Below are 17,472 nucleotides of genomic sequence, written 5' to 3'. Positions count from 1 at the left end.
AGAAAATAATAATATCTCTTTAAATAATTCTACAGTACCATAGAATTCTAAAGCCATCACAATGGAGGACATACAATTTGAAACAAACTATTCAATTCAAGTCAATACACTTTATTTATCCTCCAAGGGACAATTATTTTGGGGGTTAAAAAGTGACAGGGAGACAACACATAACCAACATCATACTATACTCTATATAATGTATGTTGCTTTGGCATTCATGGAAGATACATTTTGACCCCAAAGTTGTGGTTCGCTTCTCTGTTGCAGAGCTGAGCGTCCATCTCTGAGCTGTAGTCCGGGTAGCCCGCTGTTGTCTCCCCAAACGAGGAGTTCATGTCCATTTCCATTGCTTGGTGTGTTTACTCTCAACCTGTCAAAACATTGCCAGCTCTTACAGTAAACAACTTATTTAAATCAGCAGAAATTGAGAGAGGAAAATATCAATTTTAGCTGACTTACCCAAAACTTTTGGCTGGCTTGTTTGCTTGCTTGCAGCAAGTAAATGTAAAAGTTTCTTTGTCTTCAAGTAAGACTCAGCCTAGGTTAGGAAATACACAGGGGAGGTAAGTGTGTGTGTGTGTATGCAAGTGTGTCAGCCGGGTGTGATGCATAACACCCTCTGAATCAGACCTTTGTCATCTCGCCTTTAGATATTATCTTTCTATTCTGTCCTAATTTTTTGCACAATCTCCCCAAAAGGTTGAAACTAACTGTAGCATAAGATAAATTAAACCGACAGTGTAGAGGTCCTCTCTAGCTCAGTTGGTAGAGCACGCGCTTGCAATGCCAAGATGGTGAGTTTGGTTCCCGGGACAACCTATATGTCAAAAATGTATGCATGCATGACTATGTTGCTTTGGAGGAAAGTGTCTGTTAACTGGTATATATTATTACAGAATTAGTGAAACATGGTATGCTCGCTCCATTTTTCAAACATGTAGGTGTGAATGGAAGAAGGAAGTTAGCTACTCACCCTGCATATTGAGTCAGGAGTAATGTTTATTTCCAAACAGCAATGCTTTACATTGCCAGATAATGTTAGCCAGAGGCTAAATGTAAAAATTTGACTGAGAGTAAATATAGAAAAGAATGACTTGCACATTGTTATGACACATTAAGTCATGTCTTAACTTGTCCTGTCACAACTTGTCTCCAAGTTCATGACAACATTTTATTGAAATTGTACAATAATGGAACATTGATGATGGATTGGATTTATAGAGTGCCTTTCTACCAACCGAAGCATTCAAACACTTTACATAGTAAGGGGGTAACTCACATCTACAATTAACATTATATAAACACATTTATTTTCAATCAATCAACCAAATGTATTTTAGGAAGCCCTTTTTACATCAGCAGTTGCCACAAAGTGCTTTACAGATACCCAGCCTAAAACCCCAAAGAGCAAGCAATGCAGAGGCAGAGGCACAGTGGTGAATAGCAACATACATTTTTCAAGGTTCATTAACTAATATGAGACTCCTAGACATGAATTAATGTGCATTCCTGTGCCACAGGGCTCCTATATCATACCAGAACATCTGTTTGACTAGTTATGCCCACTTGAGGGTTTCTAATATGTGACAGTGTCCGGCTACCATTGATTGAGACATGGTTCTTTAAACATGGCATATGTTTCTGCAGCAGAATCCGGAAGTGGTTCTGGAATTTTCTCCCCACAAAGGTGTAGAAGGCAGGATTGATACAGAAGTACAGATATGTGACCATGCGAGTAACATGCAGCGCATAGTCAAGCTTACGGAGTTTCACACAGTCGACTTCAGCTGCTTGAAGCATCACCACCACATTATAAGGAGTCCAGCATGCAAAGAACAGCAGTACTATGACAAATATGAGTCTCACCGTCCTGTACTTGTTGGTCATCCTGGAGGAGATGACCGTCACGGCAATCCTAACGTAGCAGTAAAAAACAACAATGAGAGGAAATAGGAAAAAAAAACCTAACTGGAGGTATGGCCCCGACAGCTCCAATTCCTCAGAGACAATCGATTCTGGGGTACCAACCTCCTCACACACCAACCCCTGGTAGTAATGCTCGGCCTGGTCATAGAGTAGAAACGGCTTGATGCACGCCAGGAGGCTGATGCCCCACACAGCGGCGGATGAGGCGAGGGCGTAGCTCCTCCGACGTAGCCTGGTGGACGGCACAGCGTAGACCACTGCCAGGTACCGGTCAAAGGTCATGAGGGTGAGGAACAGGATCGAGCTGTAGAAACCCAGGAAGTAGGCGCTGCCCACAATCTTACACCAGACCCGGCCGAAGATCCAGCTGGACTTGTGGTGGTATACGGCCCAGAAGGGCAGACTGGACATGAAGACCAGGTCTGACACCACCAGGTTGAGAAGGAAGATGTTCCCCACCGTGTTGAGTTTCTCGAACTTGCAGATGATATAGAGGACCAAGCTGTTTCCCACCACACTCAGTGTGAAAATCAGCAGGTAGAAGGTGGAGAGTTTGACCCCAAAGTTGTGGTTCGTTTCTCTGTTGCAGAGCGGAGCGTCCGTCTCTGAGCTGTAGTCCACGTAGCCCGCTGTTGTCTCCCCTAACGAGGACTTCATGTCCATTTCCATTGCTTGGTGTGTTTACTCTCAACCTGTCAAAACATTGCCAGCTCTTACAGTAAACAACTTATTTAAATCAGCAGTAATTGAGAGAGGAAAATATCAATTTTAGCTGACTTACCCAAAACTTTTGGCTGGCTTGTTTGCTTGCTTGCAGCAAGTAAATGTAAAAGTTTCTTTGTCTTCAAGTAAGACTCAGCCTAGGTTAGGAAATACACAGGGGAGGTAAGTGTGTGTGCGTGTATGCAAGTGTGTCAGCCGGGTGTGATGCATAACACCCTCTGAATCAGACCTTTGTCATCTCGCCTTTAGATTTTATCTTTCTATTCTACAGAAGTGGCGCATATTGGGGGTTGGGAAAAAAATCATTGTGTGTGTCCCATGTATCCTACTTTCAGCACACGTCTTCCAACATATGTCAGTTGGATATATATATACCCTACAAATATATTTGCACCCTTGCACTTTACAAAAAAGTTCTCTATTTCTTCTAAAATCAGTTGAAATTGAAGAAAACATTTGGTATCCACACCTTGTTAATGAATTTTTAACATTGCAGAACCAACTTTATTTTTGTAAGCTTAAGCTTACCATTTATATTAAGGAAATAAAGGCAAATGGCATGGACAAAATTATTGCCAACCTTTGGCCAAGATAACTCCCTACAAATGCTTATTTTAGCCATCAATGAGCTTGCTGCACATCTGTAGATAGTAATTTGGCCCACTTTTCAGCAGCAAACTGCTCTAATTCTTCAATGTTTGAGGGGTGCCCTCTACCAACTGCTGTTTTCAGTTCTTGCCATAGGTTATGGATGTGATTCAGATCTGGACTCTTCGCTGGCCACTCTAGAACAGTCCAGTGCTTCTTCTTGAACCATTCCAGGGTGCTTTTGACGTGTGTATGGGGTTGTTGTCCTGCTGGAAGACCAACAACCTTCAACAGAGACCCAATTTTTGGACATTGGGTTGAACATTATATCCCCAAAAAACTTGATTATCTGCTGATTTCATGATGTCTTGCACACGTTCAAGGCCCCCAGTACCAGAGACAGCAAAGCAACCCCACAGCATTACCGACGACCAAACTAATCATTCAGTGAAAAGAACACCCTTTTGCTGCCTGGTAATTGTGGAACACATCATGAAATCATGAAAAATCATGGGGGGGGGGATCATATTTAAATGAAATCAGTAGATTATCAAGGTGTTTTGAAGTCAATGTTCAACCTAGTGTCCAAAAACTGTGTCTCCATCAAAGGAGGTTGGTGGCACCTTAATTGGGGAGAAGGTGCTAGAGTGAAATCTAGGAGCTAAAAAAGAACACAAAATACACTACATGGACACCCCTTAAAATGATTGGATTCGGCTCTTGCAGACAAACCCGTTGCTGACGGGTGTATAAAATTGAGCTCACAGCCATGCAAACTCCGTAGACAAACATTGCTTGTAGAACGGCTTTACTGAAGAGCTCAGTGACTTTCAACGTGGCACCGTCATAGGATGCCACCTTTCCATCAAGTCAGTTCATCAACTTTCTGCCCTGCTAGAGCTGCCCCGGTCAACTGTAAGTGCTGTTATTGTGAAGTGGAAACGTCTAGGAGCAAAAACGGCTCAGCCGCAAAGTGGTAGGCAACACAAGCTCAAGAACGGGACCACCGAGTGCTGAAGCGCCTAGTGTGTAAAAATCATCTGTCTACGGTTGCAATACTGACTACCGAGTTCTAAACTTCCTCAGGAAGCAACGTCAGCACAAGAACTGCTCGTCGGGAGTTACATGAAATTAGTTTCCATGGCCGAGCAGCCGCACACAAGCCTAAGATCACCATACGCAATGCCAAGCGTTGGCTGGAGTGGGGTAAAGCTGGCCGCCATTGGACTCTGGCGCAGTGAAAACGCGTTCTCTGGAATTATGAATCACGCTTCACCATGTGGCAGTCCGACGGACGAATCTGTGTTTGGCGGATGCCAGGAGAACCTGCCAAAATGCATAGTGACAACTGTAAAGTTTGGTGGAAGAGGAATAATGGGCTGGGGCTGTTTTTCATGGTTCGGGCTAGGCCCCTTAGTTCCGGTGAAGGGAAATATTAACACTACAGCTTACAATGACATTCTATACAATTCTGTGCTTCCAACTTTGTGGCAACAATTTGCGGAAGGCCCTAATTCCCCTGTGCACAAAGTGAGGTCCATACAGAAATGGTTTGTCGAGATCGGTGTGGAAGAACTTGACTGGCCTGCACAGAGCCCTGACCTCAACCCCATCGAACAACTTTGAGATGAATTGGAATGCCGACTGCGAGCCAGGCCTAATCGCCCAACATCAGTGCCCAACCTCACGAATGGTTTTGTGGCTGAATGGAAGCAAATCCCTGCAGCAATGTTCCAACATCTAGTGGAAAGCCTTCCCAAATCAAATCAAATGTATTTGTCACATATACATGGTTAGCAGATGTTAATGCGAGTGTAGCGAAATGCTTGTGCTTCTAGTTCCGACAATGCAGAAATAACCAACGAGTAATCTAACCTAACAAGAAGAGTGGAGGCTGTTATAGCAGCAAAGGTGGAACCAACTCCATATTAATGCCCCTGAATTTTGGAATGAGATGTTCGATGAGCAGGTGTCAACATATTTCTGGTCATGTAGTGTACTTTTGGTTGTGAGAGTACAGAGAACTGACAGGAAACTGGCATGTAATAAAGCAGGCTAGCAGATGGTCACACACACACACATACACACACACACACTATCGCTCTCCATAGTCTGGTGATATTTGTGGCTGATTTCAAGGTTTTACTGCTAACCTACAAAGCATTACATGGGCTTGCTCCTACCTATCTTTCCGATTTGGTCCTGCCATACATACCTACGCGTACCCTACGGTCACAAGACGCAGGCCTCCTTACTGTCCCTAGAATTTCTAAGCAAACAGCTGGAGGCAGGGCTTTCTCCTCTAGAGCTCAATTTTTATGGAATGGTCTGCCTATCCATGTGAGAGACGCAGACTCTGTCTCAACCTCTCTTCAGTAGGTCCTATGATTGAGGGTCGTCTGGCCTAGGAGTGTGAAGGTGAACGGAAAGGCACTGGAGCAACGAACCACCCTTGCTGTCTCTGCCTGGCCGGTTCCCCTCTCTCCACTGGGATTCTCTGCCTCTAACCCTATTACAGGGGCTGAGTCACTGTCTTACTGGTGCTCTTCCATGCCGTCCCTAGGAGGGGTGCGTCACTTGAGTGGGTTGAGTCACTGACGTGATCTTCCTGTCGGGGTTGGCGCCCCCTCTTGGGTTGTGCCGTGGTGGAGATCTTTGTGGGCTATACTCGGCCTTGTCTCAGGATGGTAAGTTGGTGGTTGAAGATATTCCTCTAGTGGTGTGGGGGCTGTGCTTTGGCAAAGTGGGTGGGGTTATATCCTGCCTGTTTGGCCCCGTCCGGGGGTATCGCCGGACGAGGCCACAGTGTCTCCCGACCCCTCCTGTCTCAGCCTCCAGTATTTATGCTGCAGTAGTTTGTGTCGGGGGGCTAGGGTCAGTCTGTTATATCTGGAGTATTTCTCCTGTCTTTTTTATTTTTTATTTATTTTATTTATTTCACCTTTATTTAACCAGGTAGGCTAGTTGAGAACAAGTTCTCATTTGCAACTGCGACCTGGCCAAGATAAAGCATAGCAGTGTGAACAGACAACACAGAGTTACACATGGAGTAAACAATTAACAAGTCAATAACACAGTAGAAAAAAAGGGGAGTCTATATACATTGTGTGCAAAAGGCATGAGGAGGTAAGCAAATAATTACAATTTTGCAGATTAACACTGGAGTGATAAATGATCAGATGGTCATGTACAGGTAGAGATATTGGTGTGCAAAAGAGCAGAAAAGTAAAGAAATAAAAACAGTATGGGGATGAGGTAGGTAAAAATGGGTGGGCTATTTACCGATAGACTATGTACAGCTGCAGCGATCGGTTAGCTGCTCAGATAGCAGATGTTTGAAGTTGGTGAGGGAGATAAAAGTCTCCAACTTCAGTGATTTTTGCAATTCGTTCCAGTCACAGGCAGCAGAGAACTGGAACGAAAGGCGGCCAAATGAGGTGTTGGCTTTAGGGATGATCAGTGAGATACACCTGCTGGAGCGCGTGCTACGGATGGGTGTTGCCATCGTGACCAGTGAACTGAGATAAGGCGGAGCTTTACCTAGCATGGACTTGTAGATGACCTGGAGCCAGTGGGTCTGGCGACGAATATGTAGCGAGGGCCAGCCGACTAGAGCATACAAGTCGCAGTGGTGGGTGGTATAAGGTGCTTTAGTGACAAAACGGATGGCACTGTGATAAACTGCATCCAGTTTGCTGAGTAGAGTGTTGGAAGCAATTTTGTAGATGACATCGCCGAAGTCGAGGATCGGTAGGATAGTCAGTTTTACTAGGGTAAGTTTGGCGGCGTGAGTGAAGGAGGCTTTGTTGCGGAATAGAAAGCCGACTCTTATCCGGTGTCCTGTGTGAATTTATCTATACTCTCTCTAATTCTGTCTTTTGTTCTTTCTTTCTTTCTCTCTGAGGACCTGAGCCCTAGGACCATGCCTCCGGACTACCTGGCCTTGCTGTCCTCAGTCCACCTGGCCGTGCTGCTGCTCCAGTTTCAACTGTTCTGCCAGCGGCATGAAATCCTGACCTGTTCACCGGATGTGCTACCTGTCCCAGACCTGCTGTTTTCAACTCTCTAGAGACAGCAGGAGCGGTAGAGATACTCTGAATAATCGGCTATGAAAAGCCAACTGACATTTACACCTGAGGTGCTGACCTGTTGCACCCTCGACAACCACTGTGATTAGTATTATTTGACCCTGTTGGTCATCTATGAACATTTGAACATCTTGGCCATGTTCTGTTATAATCGCCACCCGTCACAGCCAGAAGAGGACTGGCCACCCCTCATAGCCTGGTTCCTCTCTAGGTTTCTTCCTAGGTTCTGGCCTTTCTGGGGAGTATTTCCTAGCCACCGTGCTTCTACACCTGCATTGCTTGCTGTTTGGGGTTTTAGGCTGGGTTTCTGTACAGCACTTTGTGACATCAGCTGATGTAAAAGGGCTTTATAAATACATTTGATTGATTTATTGATTGGTAATGACCGGAACGGTATCAGTGGAATGGTATAAAATACATCAAACACATGGTTTCCAGGTGTTTGACGACATTCCATTTGCTCCGTTCCGGCCATTATTATGAGCCGTTCGACCCTCAGCAGCCTCCACTGGTCTCTATTCAAGGTTGTGGGTCTTCCAGCAGGAAAATAACCCCAAAAACAAATCAAAAAGCACCCAGAAATAGCGCAAGAAGAAACGCTGGACTGTTCTGGAGTGGCCAAAGAAGAGTCCAGATCTGAATCACATCCACCCCTCAAAGGGTTTGCTGCTGAAGAGTGGGCCAAATTGCCAGTAAAAAAGGTGCAGCAAGCTCATTAATGCTACATAAAGCATTTGTCAGAAGGTATCTTGGCCAAAGGCTGGCAACCAAGTACTAGCTCTGGGGTGCCAAAAAAATTATGTCCATGTCATTTGTCTTTATTTTCGAGATTAAACTCGTTCTGCAATGTTGAAAATCCAATAACATAGTGTGGAGACCAAAGGTTTTCAATTTCAACTTATTTTAGAAGAAATTTGGAAGTATTTAATAAAAGTGCAAGTGTGGCAATATATTTTGTCCACAACTGTATTTACCTGAATTCCTTATGTCGTGACGTTGTATTAGTTAATGTGATGACTGTTGCTCATCGAATGATTACAAGTTTCTAATTGCGTGATTAACTGAATCAATCTCATTAACCTGGGGCACCATGGGAAAACTAGTTTTTATTGAGTTTCTATTTCCCAAATTAACTCAAAGAATATCAGAATACCGATTTTACAACAGCCGCTAATTAACCAGTTGCCTCTACCAATCTCGTTCTGAACGTCGTATAGCCCGTGAATCTGCACGGACCCGGGTCTCACCAATAAATTCGTACCACACCAATCTTAGTTGAATATTTATTTACTAAAAAGCTAAAATGATGATAAAAGATACACATAGACAAAACACATTATAGGCTATTGATTAGAACTTAGTATAATGGGCCAACACATTGTGTTACCTGCAATGGGGATTTCAAAAGAGAGAGAAAAAAATAAAGTACACAAGAGAAATATACATTTGGGTGAATTTGTCAGCTATGTTATTCTAACCCTAGCCTTGCCCCAAACTGCCGCTCTTATGGGTCAGAATATAATGATGTAATTATGTGGGGATGATCTCAGAGGATTCTCTGCGTGGACCGTTCAGCTGTTCGATGACGCACTTCTCCTGCGCACCTCCCTGCTCGTCCTCCCGATGTCAGTGTCCTTTTGGCTGAGGAGTCTGTTCCCTCACCGTTTGCTCTGGAAGGGGTCTTCTGAGGACAGACAGCTCTGTAGCTCAGAGCTCACAGCATAGGAATGAAACCCATTAGATACCACGATTCGATGGGAGATGGAGGCTAGGTGGTTCGACTTGAATTCACTCGCTTAGACACAGCTACTCATCTGTAACTTGGGTAGAAAAGGATTTCTTTGTCCTCAAACTTGCGTTGCGTTCTGGGTTCGTTTACTTTTTAGACCTTGCTGCAGCTGGGGTCACGTAGTCCTCCTGTAAATTCTATACTCACAGGTTTTACACCCTTGGGTCAGAAGTGGGCGTAAGCGCCTTTAGGGCAATTCTCTGGGCGTACCAAGTTAATGAGGCAAGGTCTAGATAATATTCAAATCCAATTTTAGACAACTAACTTAACATTTCATCTTCCCCAAAACATTCTCTTTGATTTGGATATTTTCCATACACCGTACAATATATAATCAAACATCTACGAGGAAAACTCTTCACATTACAATGTTTTCGTAATAACGTCATCTATTAACCTTTAATAACAAAACAAAAATTACATACATTTTCATATTCCATCTATCGTCATGACCACCATTGTGGCTGACGGAAACCATTGTTCCAAAGTCCCTTTATTTCATGTTTAATGTTCTGAGGCCGGTTCTCCATAGTAACAGGACAAAGGAATTTGTCTGTGGCCTTTATGTCTGCAAACTTTGGCAGCTGGGGTGAAAGAAGAGCGATTACGATAGAGGGAACCAAGTCTAGATGACCTATGTTTTGGAGGTGTTCAAAACAAGGGTAAGGGCAGAGAAAGCTTGTTGGACACTAAGAAACAAAATCCGGGGAGGAGCCAATTAAGTATAAGACTGTATTATGTGCATATAAATTGATGAGAACTTCCTACTGCCTGAGCTATGTTGTTGATGTCAATTGAGAAGAGTGTGGAGCCTAGGATCGAGCCTTGGGGTACACCCTTGTTGACAGGCAGTGGCTGAGACAGCAAATGTTCTGACTTTATACACTGACTTTATACACCTCAGAGACACCAACACTCCTTATCCCACAAGAATGGAATGGTCTACCGTATCAAAAGCTTTGGCCAAGTCAATAAAAATAGCAGCACATGTTGTGCATGTTGCTTAGAATCAAGGGCAATGGTGAAATCATCGAGGACCTTTTAGGTTGCAGTGACACATCCATAACCTGAGCGGAAACCAGATTGCATACCAAGACAAAGGGTTGCTACTTTGAATAATCTAAAATATATTTTGATTTGTTTGACACTTATTTGGTTACTACATGAATCCTAATGTGTTCCATATTATTCTACCATGTAGAAAATAGTAAAAATAAATAAAATAAAAACCTTGCTTCACATATTTATTGATATTTCGGTCGTGACACCTTGTAAAAAATACATGAAGATTTACCAACTTGCTAACTAATTTTCTTCAAAATGTTTGCAGACATACTACTCACCATGTGGCTATGCAAGAGGGGTGCAATCCCATCACCTGGTGATATTTGTAGGGTTGTGGCTTAAGGCAGTGTTTCCCAAACTCAATCCTGGGTTTAGTTTTTGGTTTTTGCTCTAGCACTACACAGCTGATTCAAATAACCAACTCATCATCAGGCTTTGATGATTTGAATCAGATGTGTAGTGCTAGGGTAAAAAAAAAAAGTGCACCGAGGGGGGGCCCCAGGACCAAGTTTGGGAAACCCTGGCTTAAGACAAATTCATTCTAGTCTTTTATTGTGAGTTTCAGTAGTGACATCAAAAGCATTTATTTTTTAAAAGACGTTTAAAAATAAACAAAACGACTAATGAAATCAGTATCTTTGAATGTAGTAATAGAACAACTCAAGATGTTCTATTGAAATAAGTGTTTAAAAAATTACAAAAATCACAATTAGCTTTATTTTCAAACATGAAGTTTAGGAGTCAAGATTTGGGACAGCCACCTCTGAATATGATTAGCTGTATAAACAATGACTTTGTACTATATTAAATGTAACTGTATGTTTGCTATTGCCTTGGATTGTATGAGAACATATCATGAAGTAAATATATGTCCTAAGTTTGGATACTTAGATGTTTTTTTGCACCAATCCTGCAGAATCACCCATATACAGTACAGTCCAACCATATAAACACATAACAGTTGATGTAAAAGATGGAAACTTGGATATCATAAAATACATAAAAGCATCTGAAAATATATTACAATATTTTAAATGTGAAAAAACAACAACACCAAAACAGCTTAACCATTCATACACATGTCAGCGTCTGTCATCTCCCATGGCACATCATGTAGCCCCTGTAGTTACATCAGGAGGTATAGCACATCATGTAGCCCCTGTAGTTACATCAGGAGGTATAGCACATCATGTAGCCCCTGTAGTTACATCAGGAGGTATGGCACATCATGTAGCCCCTGTAGTTACATCAGGAGGTATGGCACATCATGTAGCCCCTGTAGTTACATCAGGAGGTATAGCACATCATGTAGCCCCTGTAGTTACATCAGGAGGTATAGCACATCATGTAGCCCCTGTAGTTACATCAGGAGGTATAGCACATCATGTAGCCCCTGTAGTTACATCAGGAGGTATAGCACATCATGTAGCCCCTGTAGTTACATCAGGAGGTATAGCACATCATGTAGCCCCTGTAGTTACATCAGGAGGTATAGCACATCATGTAGCCCCTGTAGTTACATCAGGAGGTATAGCACATCATGTAGCCCCTGTAGTTACATCAGGAGGTATACTGTAGTATTTTAATAAAGTATAGTATGATATTTAAAGTCAAATTTAAAAAATGGACATGAAGTATGGACAATGCAGTATGAATCATTTGGCTATATCAAACAAAGAGCATGTTTTAACAAAGATATGCAAAACACATTTGAAGCAGTTCCTGAGGTTTAATTTCAATTATGGTATGGGTTTATAAAGGCACAAGGTGAATTAATATATTATCTACAGTACAGTTTTCGTAGTTGGGATACATTTTAAGCCGAAATTCTCACAATGTTGTCTTGTAAAAATGCACCTGGCACTTACTATATTAGCACATTCTGTGGTTGAATCCAGGTAGCCTGTTATTGTACTAATTAGCAGTTACTGTGTGTTTACCTCAGCCCGCAACATATTTACATTTTGACATGCTGTAAAATATTTACATATGGAGGGCTTGACAACAACATCTTATGGTATAACATTTTTAAAATATGTTTCATACCCTGGTTTTACAAAACATTTTTCACTGGTGTACTTACATGTAATGCCTTGTGTCCAGCAAGGAGGTAGTGTTACAGTACCAAGGACTATGATGATTCTCTTTGGACAATCACCATTAAAAGTCCAAAACATATGGTTTCTATCATTTATCCTGAAACCTACAAACATACAGTATATGAAACCAAGAATATGTCTCAATATACGTAGACCTAGTTTCAGTAAATCGGGACAAATATTTCTACTGAACAGCAAAGTGGACTCCCATATGCCTTAAAACAGGGTTTCCCAACCCTCTCCTCAGGGACCATAGGTCTTTTTACATATTTGTTGTATCCCTAAACTGGCACACCTGATTCAATTAGTCAATTATCACCAAGGCCTTTACTAACGGAATCAGGTGTGCCAGTTCAGTGCTAGAACAAATATGTGAAATGTCTGGGTGTCCACGAGGAGATGGCTTTTAAGCATTGGTGTCCAATCTTATCTGCAAAGAGCCAGTGTGGGTGCAGACCTTTATTCCATTTTCAGGTGTGTTAGTGTATGGCTGGAGCAAAAGCCTGCAGCTAAACACTCCCCTTTGCTGAAAAGATTTGATATCACTGTCTTAAAGTACTGTATGACGTTGCATCTTGACCCCCACATTGAAGCCCGTCCTCCCTTCTAGGGGCCTTTTCCTCTCAGAAGTTGGGTCCTTTGCTGTAGGGGTCATTCCTGAGGTTGTAGGCCTGGTAGCAAGAAGACATGTCACACACTCCTGGTAGTCCTGATGACCCTTGTTTCCCTGGCATTCCGGGACTTCCTGACTTCCCAGGCATCCCCTGAGTGCCCGGACGTCCGATGCCATCCGATCCGCGAGGCCCCTGAACTCCTGCCCGTCATTAAGAAGAAATACTGTAAAGGGATATGACTCCACAGAACGAGCAGTGTGTTTTCATGTTTCAGAATAATCAATGGTGATGGTTTCATATGGAGTGATGGGATATGAGGCTCTAGAAGAACATTTGTGTCAGTATAGCAAGCGAGCTAGCATTTTATGCTCTCTGGAGGATACCTTTTTAGAAGACTCCAATCGCTGATAGAAGGGGCAAATTAGTCATGATTAACAGCTAACTAGCCACTTTAGCCTCTTCAATCTCTGAATCCATAGGTGCTAATCCCTGGGTGTACGGCTAATCAAAAGCTAGCATGTCGTTAGCAGCCAATGGTTAATTCGCCATTGTGTTAGCTTACCTGACTGTCCAGTAGGGCCTGGTGACCCTGGACGGCCCTCTCCTTTGGTGCCTTTGAGTCCTCTTGGTCCAGTGTCACCTAAAGATGATTTCTAATCATTATACTGTGTATAGAACCAACATGACTCTAGCTCACCTGCTAACATAACATACTCCACTGTTACTTCAAGTGGGTAACACTTTCTATGAAGCTGTAAATACATTGAACTGCACTATATTTACAGTAGTGTATTGTATTTAATTCAATTGTCGGGCCGACTCTTCTCTCTGTATATATCAACGATGTCGGTCTTGCTGCGGGTGATTCCCTGATTCACCTCTACGCAGACAACACCATTCTGTATACATCTGTCTCTTCTTTGGGCACTGTGTTAACAAACCTCCAAACAATCTTCAATGCCATACAACACTCCTTCCGTGGCTGCTCTTAAATGCTAGTAAAACTAAATGCATGCTCTTCAACCGATTGCTGCCCGCACCCGCCCGCCCGAATAGCATCACTGCTCTGGACGGTTCTGACTTACAATATGTGGACAACTACAAATACCTAGGTGTCTGGCTAGACACCTTCACTCACGGTGCCAAACATACCCTCGTAAAACTGACTATCCTACCGATTCTCGACTTCGGCGATGTCATTTACAAAATAGCCTCCAACATTCTACTCAGCAAACTGGATGCAGTCTATCACAGTGTCATCCGGTTTGTCACCAAAGCCCCATATACCACCCACCACTGCGACCTGTATGCTCTCGTCGGCTGGCAGTCTCTACATATTCGTCGCCAGACCCACTGGCTCCAGGTCATCTATAACTCCTTGATAAGGTAAAGCTCCGCCTTATCTCAGCTCCCTGGTCACGATAACAACACCCACCCATAGCACGCGCTCCAGCAGGTATATCTCACTGGTCATCCCCAAAGCCAACACCTCTTTGGCCGCCTTTCCTTCCAGTTATCTGCTGCCAATGACTGGAACGAATTGCAAAAATCGCTGAAGTTGGAGACTTATATCTCCCTCACTAACTTTAAACATCAGCTATCTGAGCAGCTAACCAATCTCTGCAGCTGTACACAGCCCATCCAATCTACCTACCTGATCCCCATATTGTTTTAATGAACTTTTTTGCTCTTTTGCACACCAGTATTTCTACTTGCACATCATCATCTGCACATCATTCGCACATCTATTGTTCATTTGCTAAATTGTAATTACTTCGCTACTATGGCCTATTTATTGCCTTACCTCCTCACGCCATTTGCACACACTGTATATAGACTTTTTTTCTATTGTGTTATTGACTGTACGCTTGTTTATTCCATGTGTAACTTTGTGTTGTTGTTTGTGTCGCACTGCTTTGCTTTATCTTGGCCAGGTCGCAGTTGTAAATGAGAACTTGTTCTCAACTGGCCTACCTGGTTAAATAAAGGTGAAATAAAAGAATTAGCAGCAAAGTGCTTTACAAGACTAGCTATGGTGTTCAGCTATTGCTCCTTATCACCAATTATATAAATGTAGTCATCTTTATAATTCTGGAATGGTACGTGGTTCATAGGTGAATTATAGGGGAGTAATGTTGTGTTTCCATACGTGTTACCATGTCATAATTCCTTTATCCGAACCTGTAGATTAATGCGTTACCAAACACTCAGTAGAGTCTTTGGGGTTTCTGTACAGGAGTGTTACCTTTGACTCCCTGGGGCCCCTGCATGCCGGGGGTTCCTGGATATCCTGGTGAGCCGATTCTACCGGGATAGCCCGGGGTTCCTGAGGAACCTTTGAGTCCTGGTGCTCCAGGCTGTCCCGGGGGTCCCTTCACCGTCTCACACGGCTCACATCTGCTGAGAGGGGATAGTGTCTGCAGCAGCTGGGGGAGCTGATCTGGGAGGGCCCAAGCACAATTTGGTTCAATCAAATCAATGTTAATCAGTCAATCAATCAAGGTATTAAGGGAACCATTGTTTACAGTCATTCATATGTCTCATGATTTAAACTTCTTTATTTGAGTACACCTGGAAAAATAGCCCACGTATTACCGCAGCTAAAATAGCACCAGATAAACATATTGCTATTAACTGTAATATGATGCTGCAAGGATGTTACCATTTTCATATTGAACATATTCATATTGAACATGGATTCTAAGGCATAGTCAGATCCCTACACTCAATTTACATTTCAATATGTGTATTGTTTAATCCCTACAGTCTTAAGCTGCTGAGTCAACAATGAGCTGCACGCTTTCCAGCTTACTTCAATTTGCACTTTAGTTATTGACACTGCATAGCTACCACTGGGCGGGTGGTGACAGGTACTTACTCCGCAACACATCGCCGCAGAGCTTCATCATGTGGTCGTCAGAGGGAGGCTTCCCCTGTAAGACACAGATAAGGCCAAATGGGTAAGACGGTTGATGACTGGATGGCGAAAGTATGGAGAAACGGACAGGGTGCTTTTAGAGAAAGGCCAGGATTTCAAGAGAACTCACAGGCTTCCCAGGGTAGCCCGGCGTTCCCGGTTGCCCAGGCAACCCGTCCTCGCCGGGAGATCCCCGTGGGCCAGCGGCCCCCACGTGTCCCATGCCCCCTTTCTTCCCATCGGTGCCTCTGACACCGATATCCCCCGTGATGCCTTTCTGATGATCGTGAGGAGAAATATGGTCACAAACTGTATATAACTAAACACAGTATATAGGGCCTTTGCATACAGAGCTCGATTGCATTTAAAATGTCTGTTATAGCCTACAATATATCTGCCTTGAGACTAGAAAATGAATAAGCGTTCCAGAATAGGTGTTCAAAGAAATCATAGTGTAAATATGCCGACATGCATCTTTTAAAATGTGAATGTTGAACTTGGTGTTCAAGGGCCTGATGTGATATGGATTTCACAGTAGGTTTACTGTCATGTCTACCTATCTAGACCCTGCGGGTGTGATGTCGGAGGCTTCATGGTATGATGTGTTCAGTAGTGTTCCTCAGAGAGGATCTGGTCTCTGGTGTAGAATGAGGCAGAATGGATTATAGCTAATGCAGCAGTGTAATTCTACAAACCTGTCCTTTGCCTCCCCTGGGTCCAGCTTCACCCTGGCAGAGAAGGGAGAGGAAAATGAGAGAAAGAGCCTGTTAAAAAAGTTCTGCTTGAATATCAAAGAAACGCTCTCTTTCAGAAGCTCTTCATTCAGTCCGCTCTGATAAAAGTACAAATATTTTTTCTTGCTGCTGTCTTACTTTCTACAGTTGATGCAGAGGTACATTTTTTTATTTTTTATAAACCGTCATTCTGTTGGCCTAATGCTGTTGTATATCAAGCACGAGTCACAGCCAGTGCAATGGCCACAGGGAAAGTTATGACTACAAATTGTTTACCCATAAATATTGTTATGTAAAAGTGACAGGCAAATCCACTGTGCCTGATATTGGCCGAGGCGCCATCTGTGGAGGGGGTGGGGGGGGGCTCTGTGAAGACCGAGGAATAAAAACGTTTTGTAGTTCAAGTTGATTTGATATCCACTGCCACCCAGTGCCCTGGTCATGTAACTGCACTCACTGGTAAGCCGGGGTTCCCAAGGGCCCCATCGGTGCCTCGTTCGCCCTGGAACAAGATACAGGGTTGGGGGGATGGATGATGGGAGAGGGGAGGAAGATGGGAGGCATCATAGGAGGGTATAGGAGAGCACTCGCCACTAAAAGGTCATCATTAGTATTCACAGCCAAGGAGAGACGCAAGGGTCTCATTGACCTTTAAGAAACACATCACCTGAGTTTCCCCTACCTCCCCTCTCTTCCCTCCCTTCCAACCACTCTGCTCTGAAGTCTGCCTTTATCACGGTCACCCTGCTGTGATTGTAAGGCTATAGGAAGCACAAATCAAAGCACAGAGCCAAAGACACTACACTCTGTAGTCACAGCACAGGGTCCTTAAGGGAGGACTGACTTCGGTGCAGGAAAGCTTTGTTCCTCGTGATTAAGACATGACTAACACTCATTATTTTCTTGTCAGTGTCCTGGAGAGATAT

At 43.4% G+C, this 17,472-nt stretch overlaps 2 protein-coding genes across 3 annotated transcripts in view; both read right to left on the bottom strand.

Annotated features, from left to right (window-relative positions):
• Window positions 1-1,122: 1,122 nt before the first annotated feature.
• On the bottom strand, window positions 1,123-2,859 carry LOC112227546 (C-C chemokine receptor type 3-like). The gene is made up of 2 exons (XM_024392351.1): window positions 2,711-2,859; window positions 1,123-2,621 (listed from the first exon to the last, which is right to left on the bottom strand). Exon 2 carries the CDS (start codon window positions 2,596-2,598, stop codon window positions 1,534-1,536), a length of 1,065 nt encoding a protein of 354 aa, XP_024248119.1. The 5' UTR covers window positions 2,599-2,621; window positions 2,711-2,859; the 3' UTR covers window positions 1,123-1,533.
• Window positions 2,860-10,347: 7,488 nt separating this feature from the next.
• si:dkey-225n22.4 (collagen alpha-1(XXI) chain) overlaps window positions 10,348-17,472 on the bottom strand; it is a 49,071-nt gene continuing 41,946 nt past the window's right edge. Inside the window, exons 25-31 of one of the 2 annotated variants that reach the window (XM_024392792.2) lie at window positions 17,004-17,048; window positions 16,508-16,540; window positions 15,943-16,089; window positions 15,774-15,828; window positions 15,141-15,335; window positions 13,458-13,535; window positions 10,348-13,095 (exon numbers count right to left, since the gene is read on the bottom strand). In XM_024392792.2, coding sequence (XP_024248560.1) covers window positions 12,905-13,095; window positions 13,458-13,535; window positions 15,141-15,335; window positions 15,774-15,828; window positions 15,943-16,089; window positions 16,508-16,540; window positions 17,004-17,048 — 744 coding nt within the window. In that variant the 3' untranslated portion in view covers window positions 10,348-12,904. The remainder of the gene's footprint in view (window positions 13,096-13,457; window positions 13,536-15,140; window positions 15,336-15,773; window positions 15,829-15,942; window positions 16,090-16,507; window positions 16,541-17,003; window positions 17,049-17,472) is intronic. The other variant, XM_042308553.1, reaches the window with a different exon arrangement.

This window comes from Oncorhynchus tshawytscha, linkage group LG29 (genome assembly GCF_018296145.1).
Source record: "Oncorhynchus tshawytscha isolate Ot180627B linkage group LG29, Otsh_v2.0, whole genome shotgun sequence".
In the NCBI taxonomy this organism is placed as follows: domain Eukaryota; kingdom Metazoa; phylum Chordata; class Actinopteri; order Salmoniformes; family Salmonidae; genus Oncorhynchus; species Oncorhynchus tshawytscha.
This window is presented reverse-complemented; position numbering and strand designations above follow the sequence as displayed.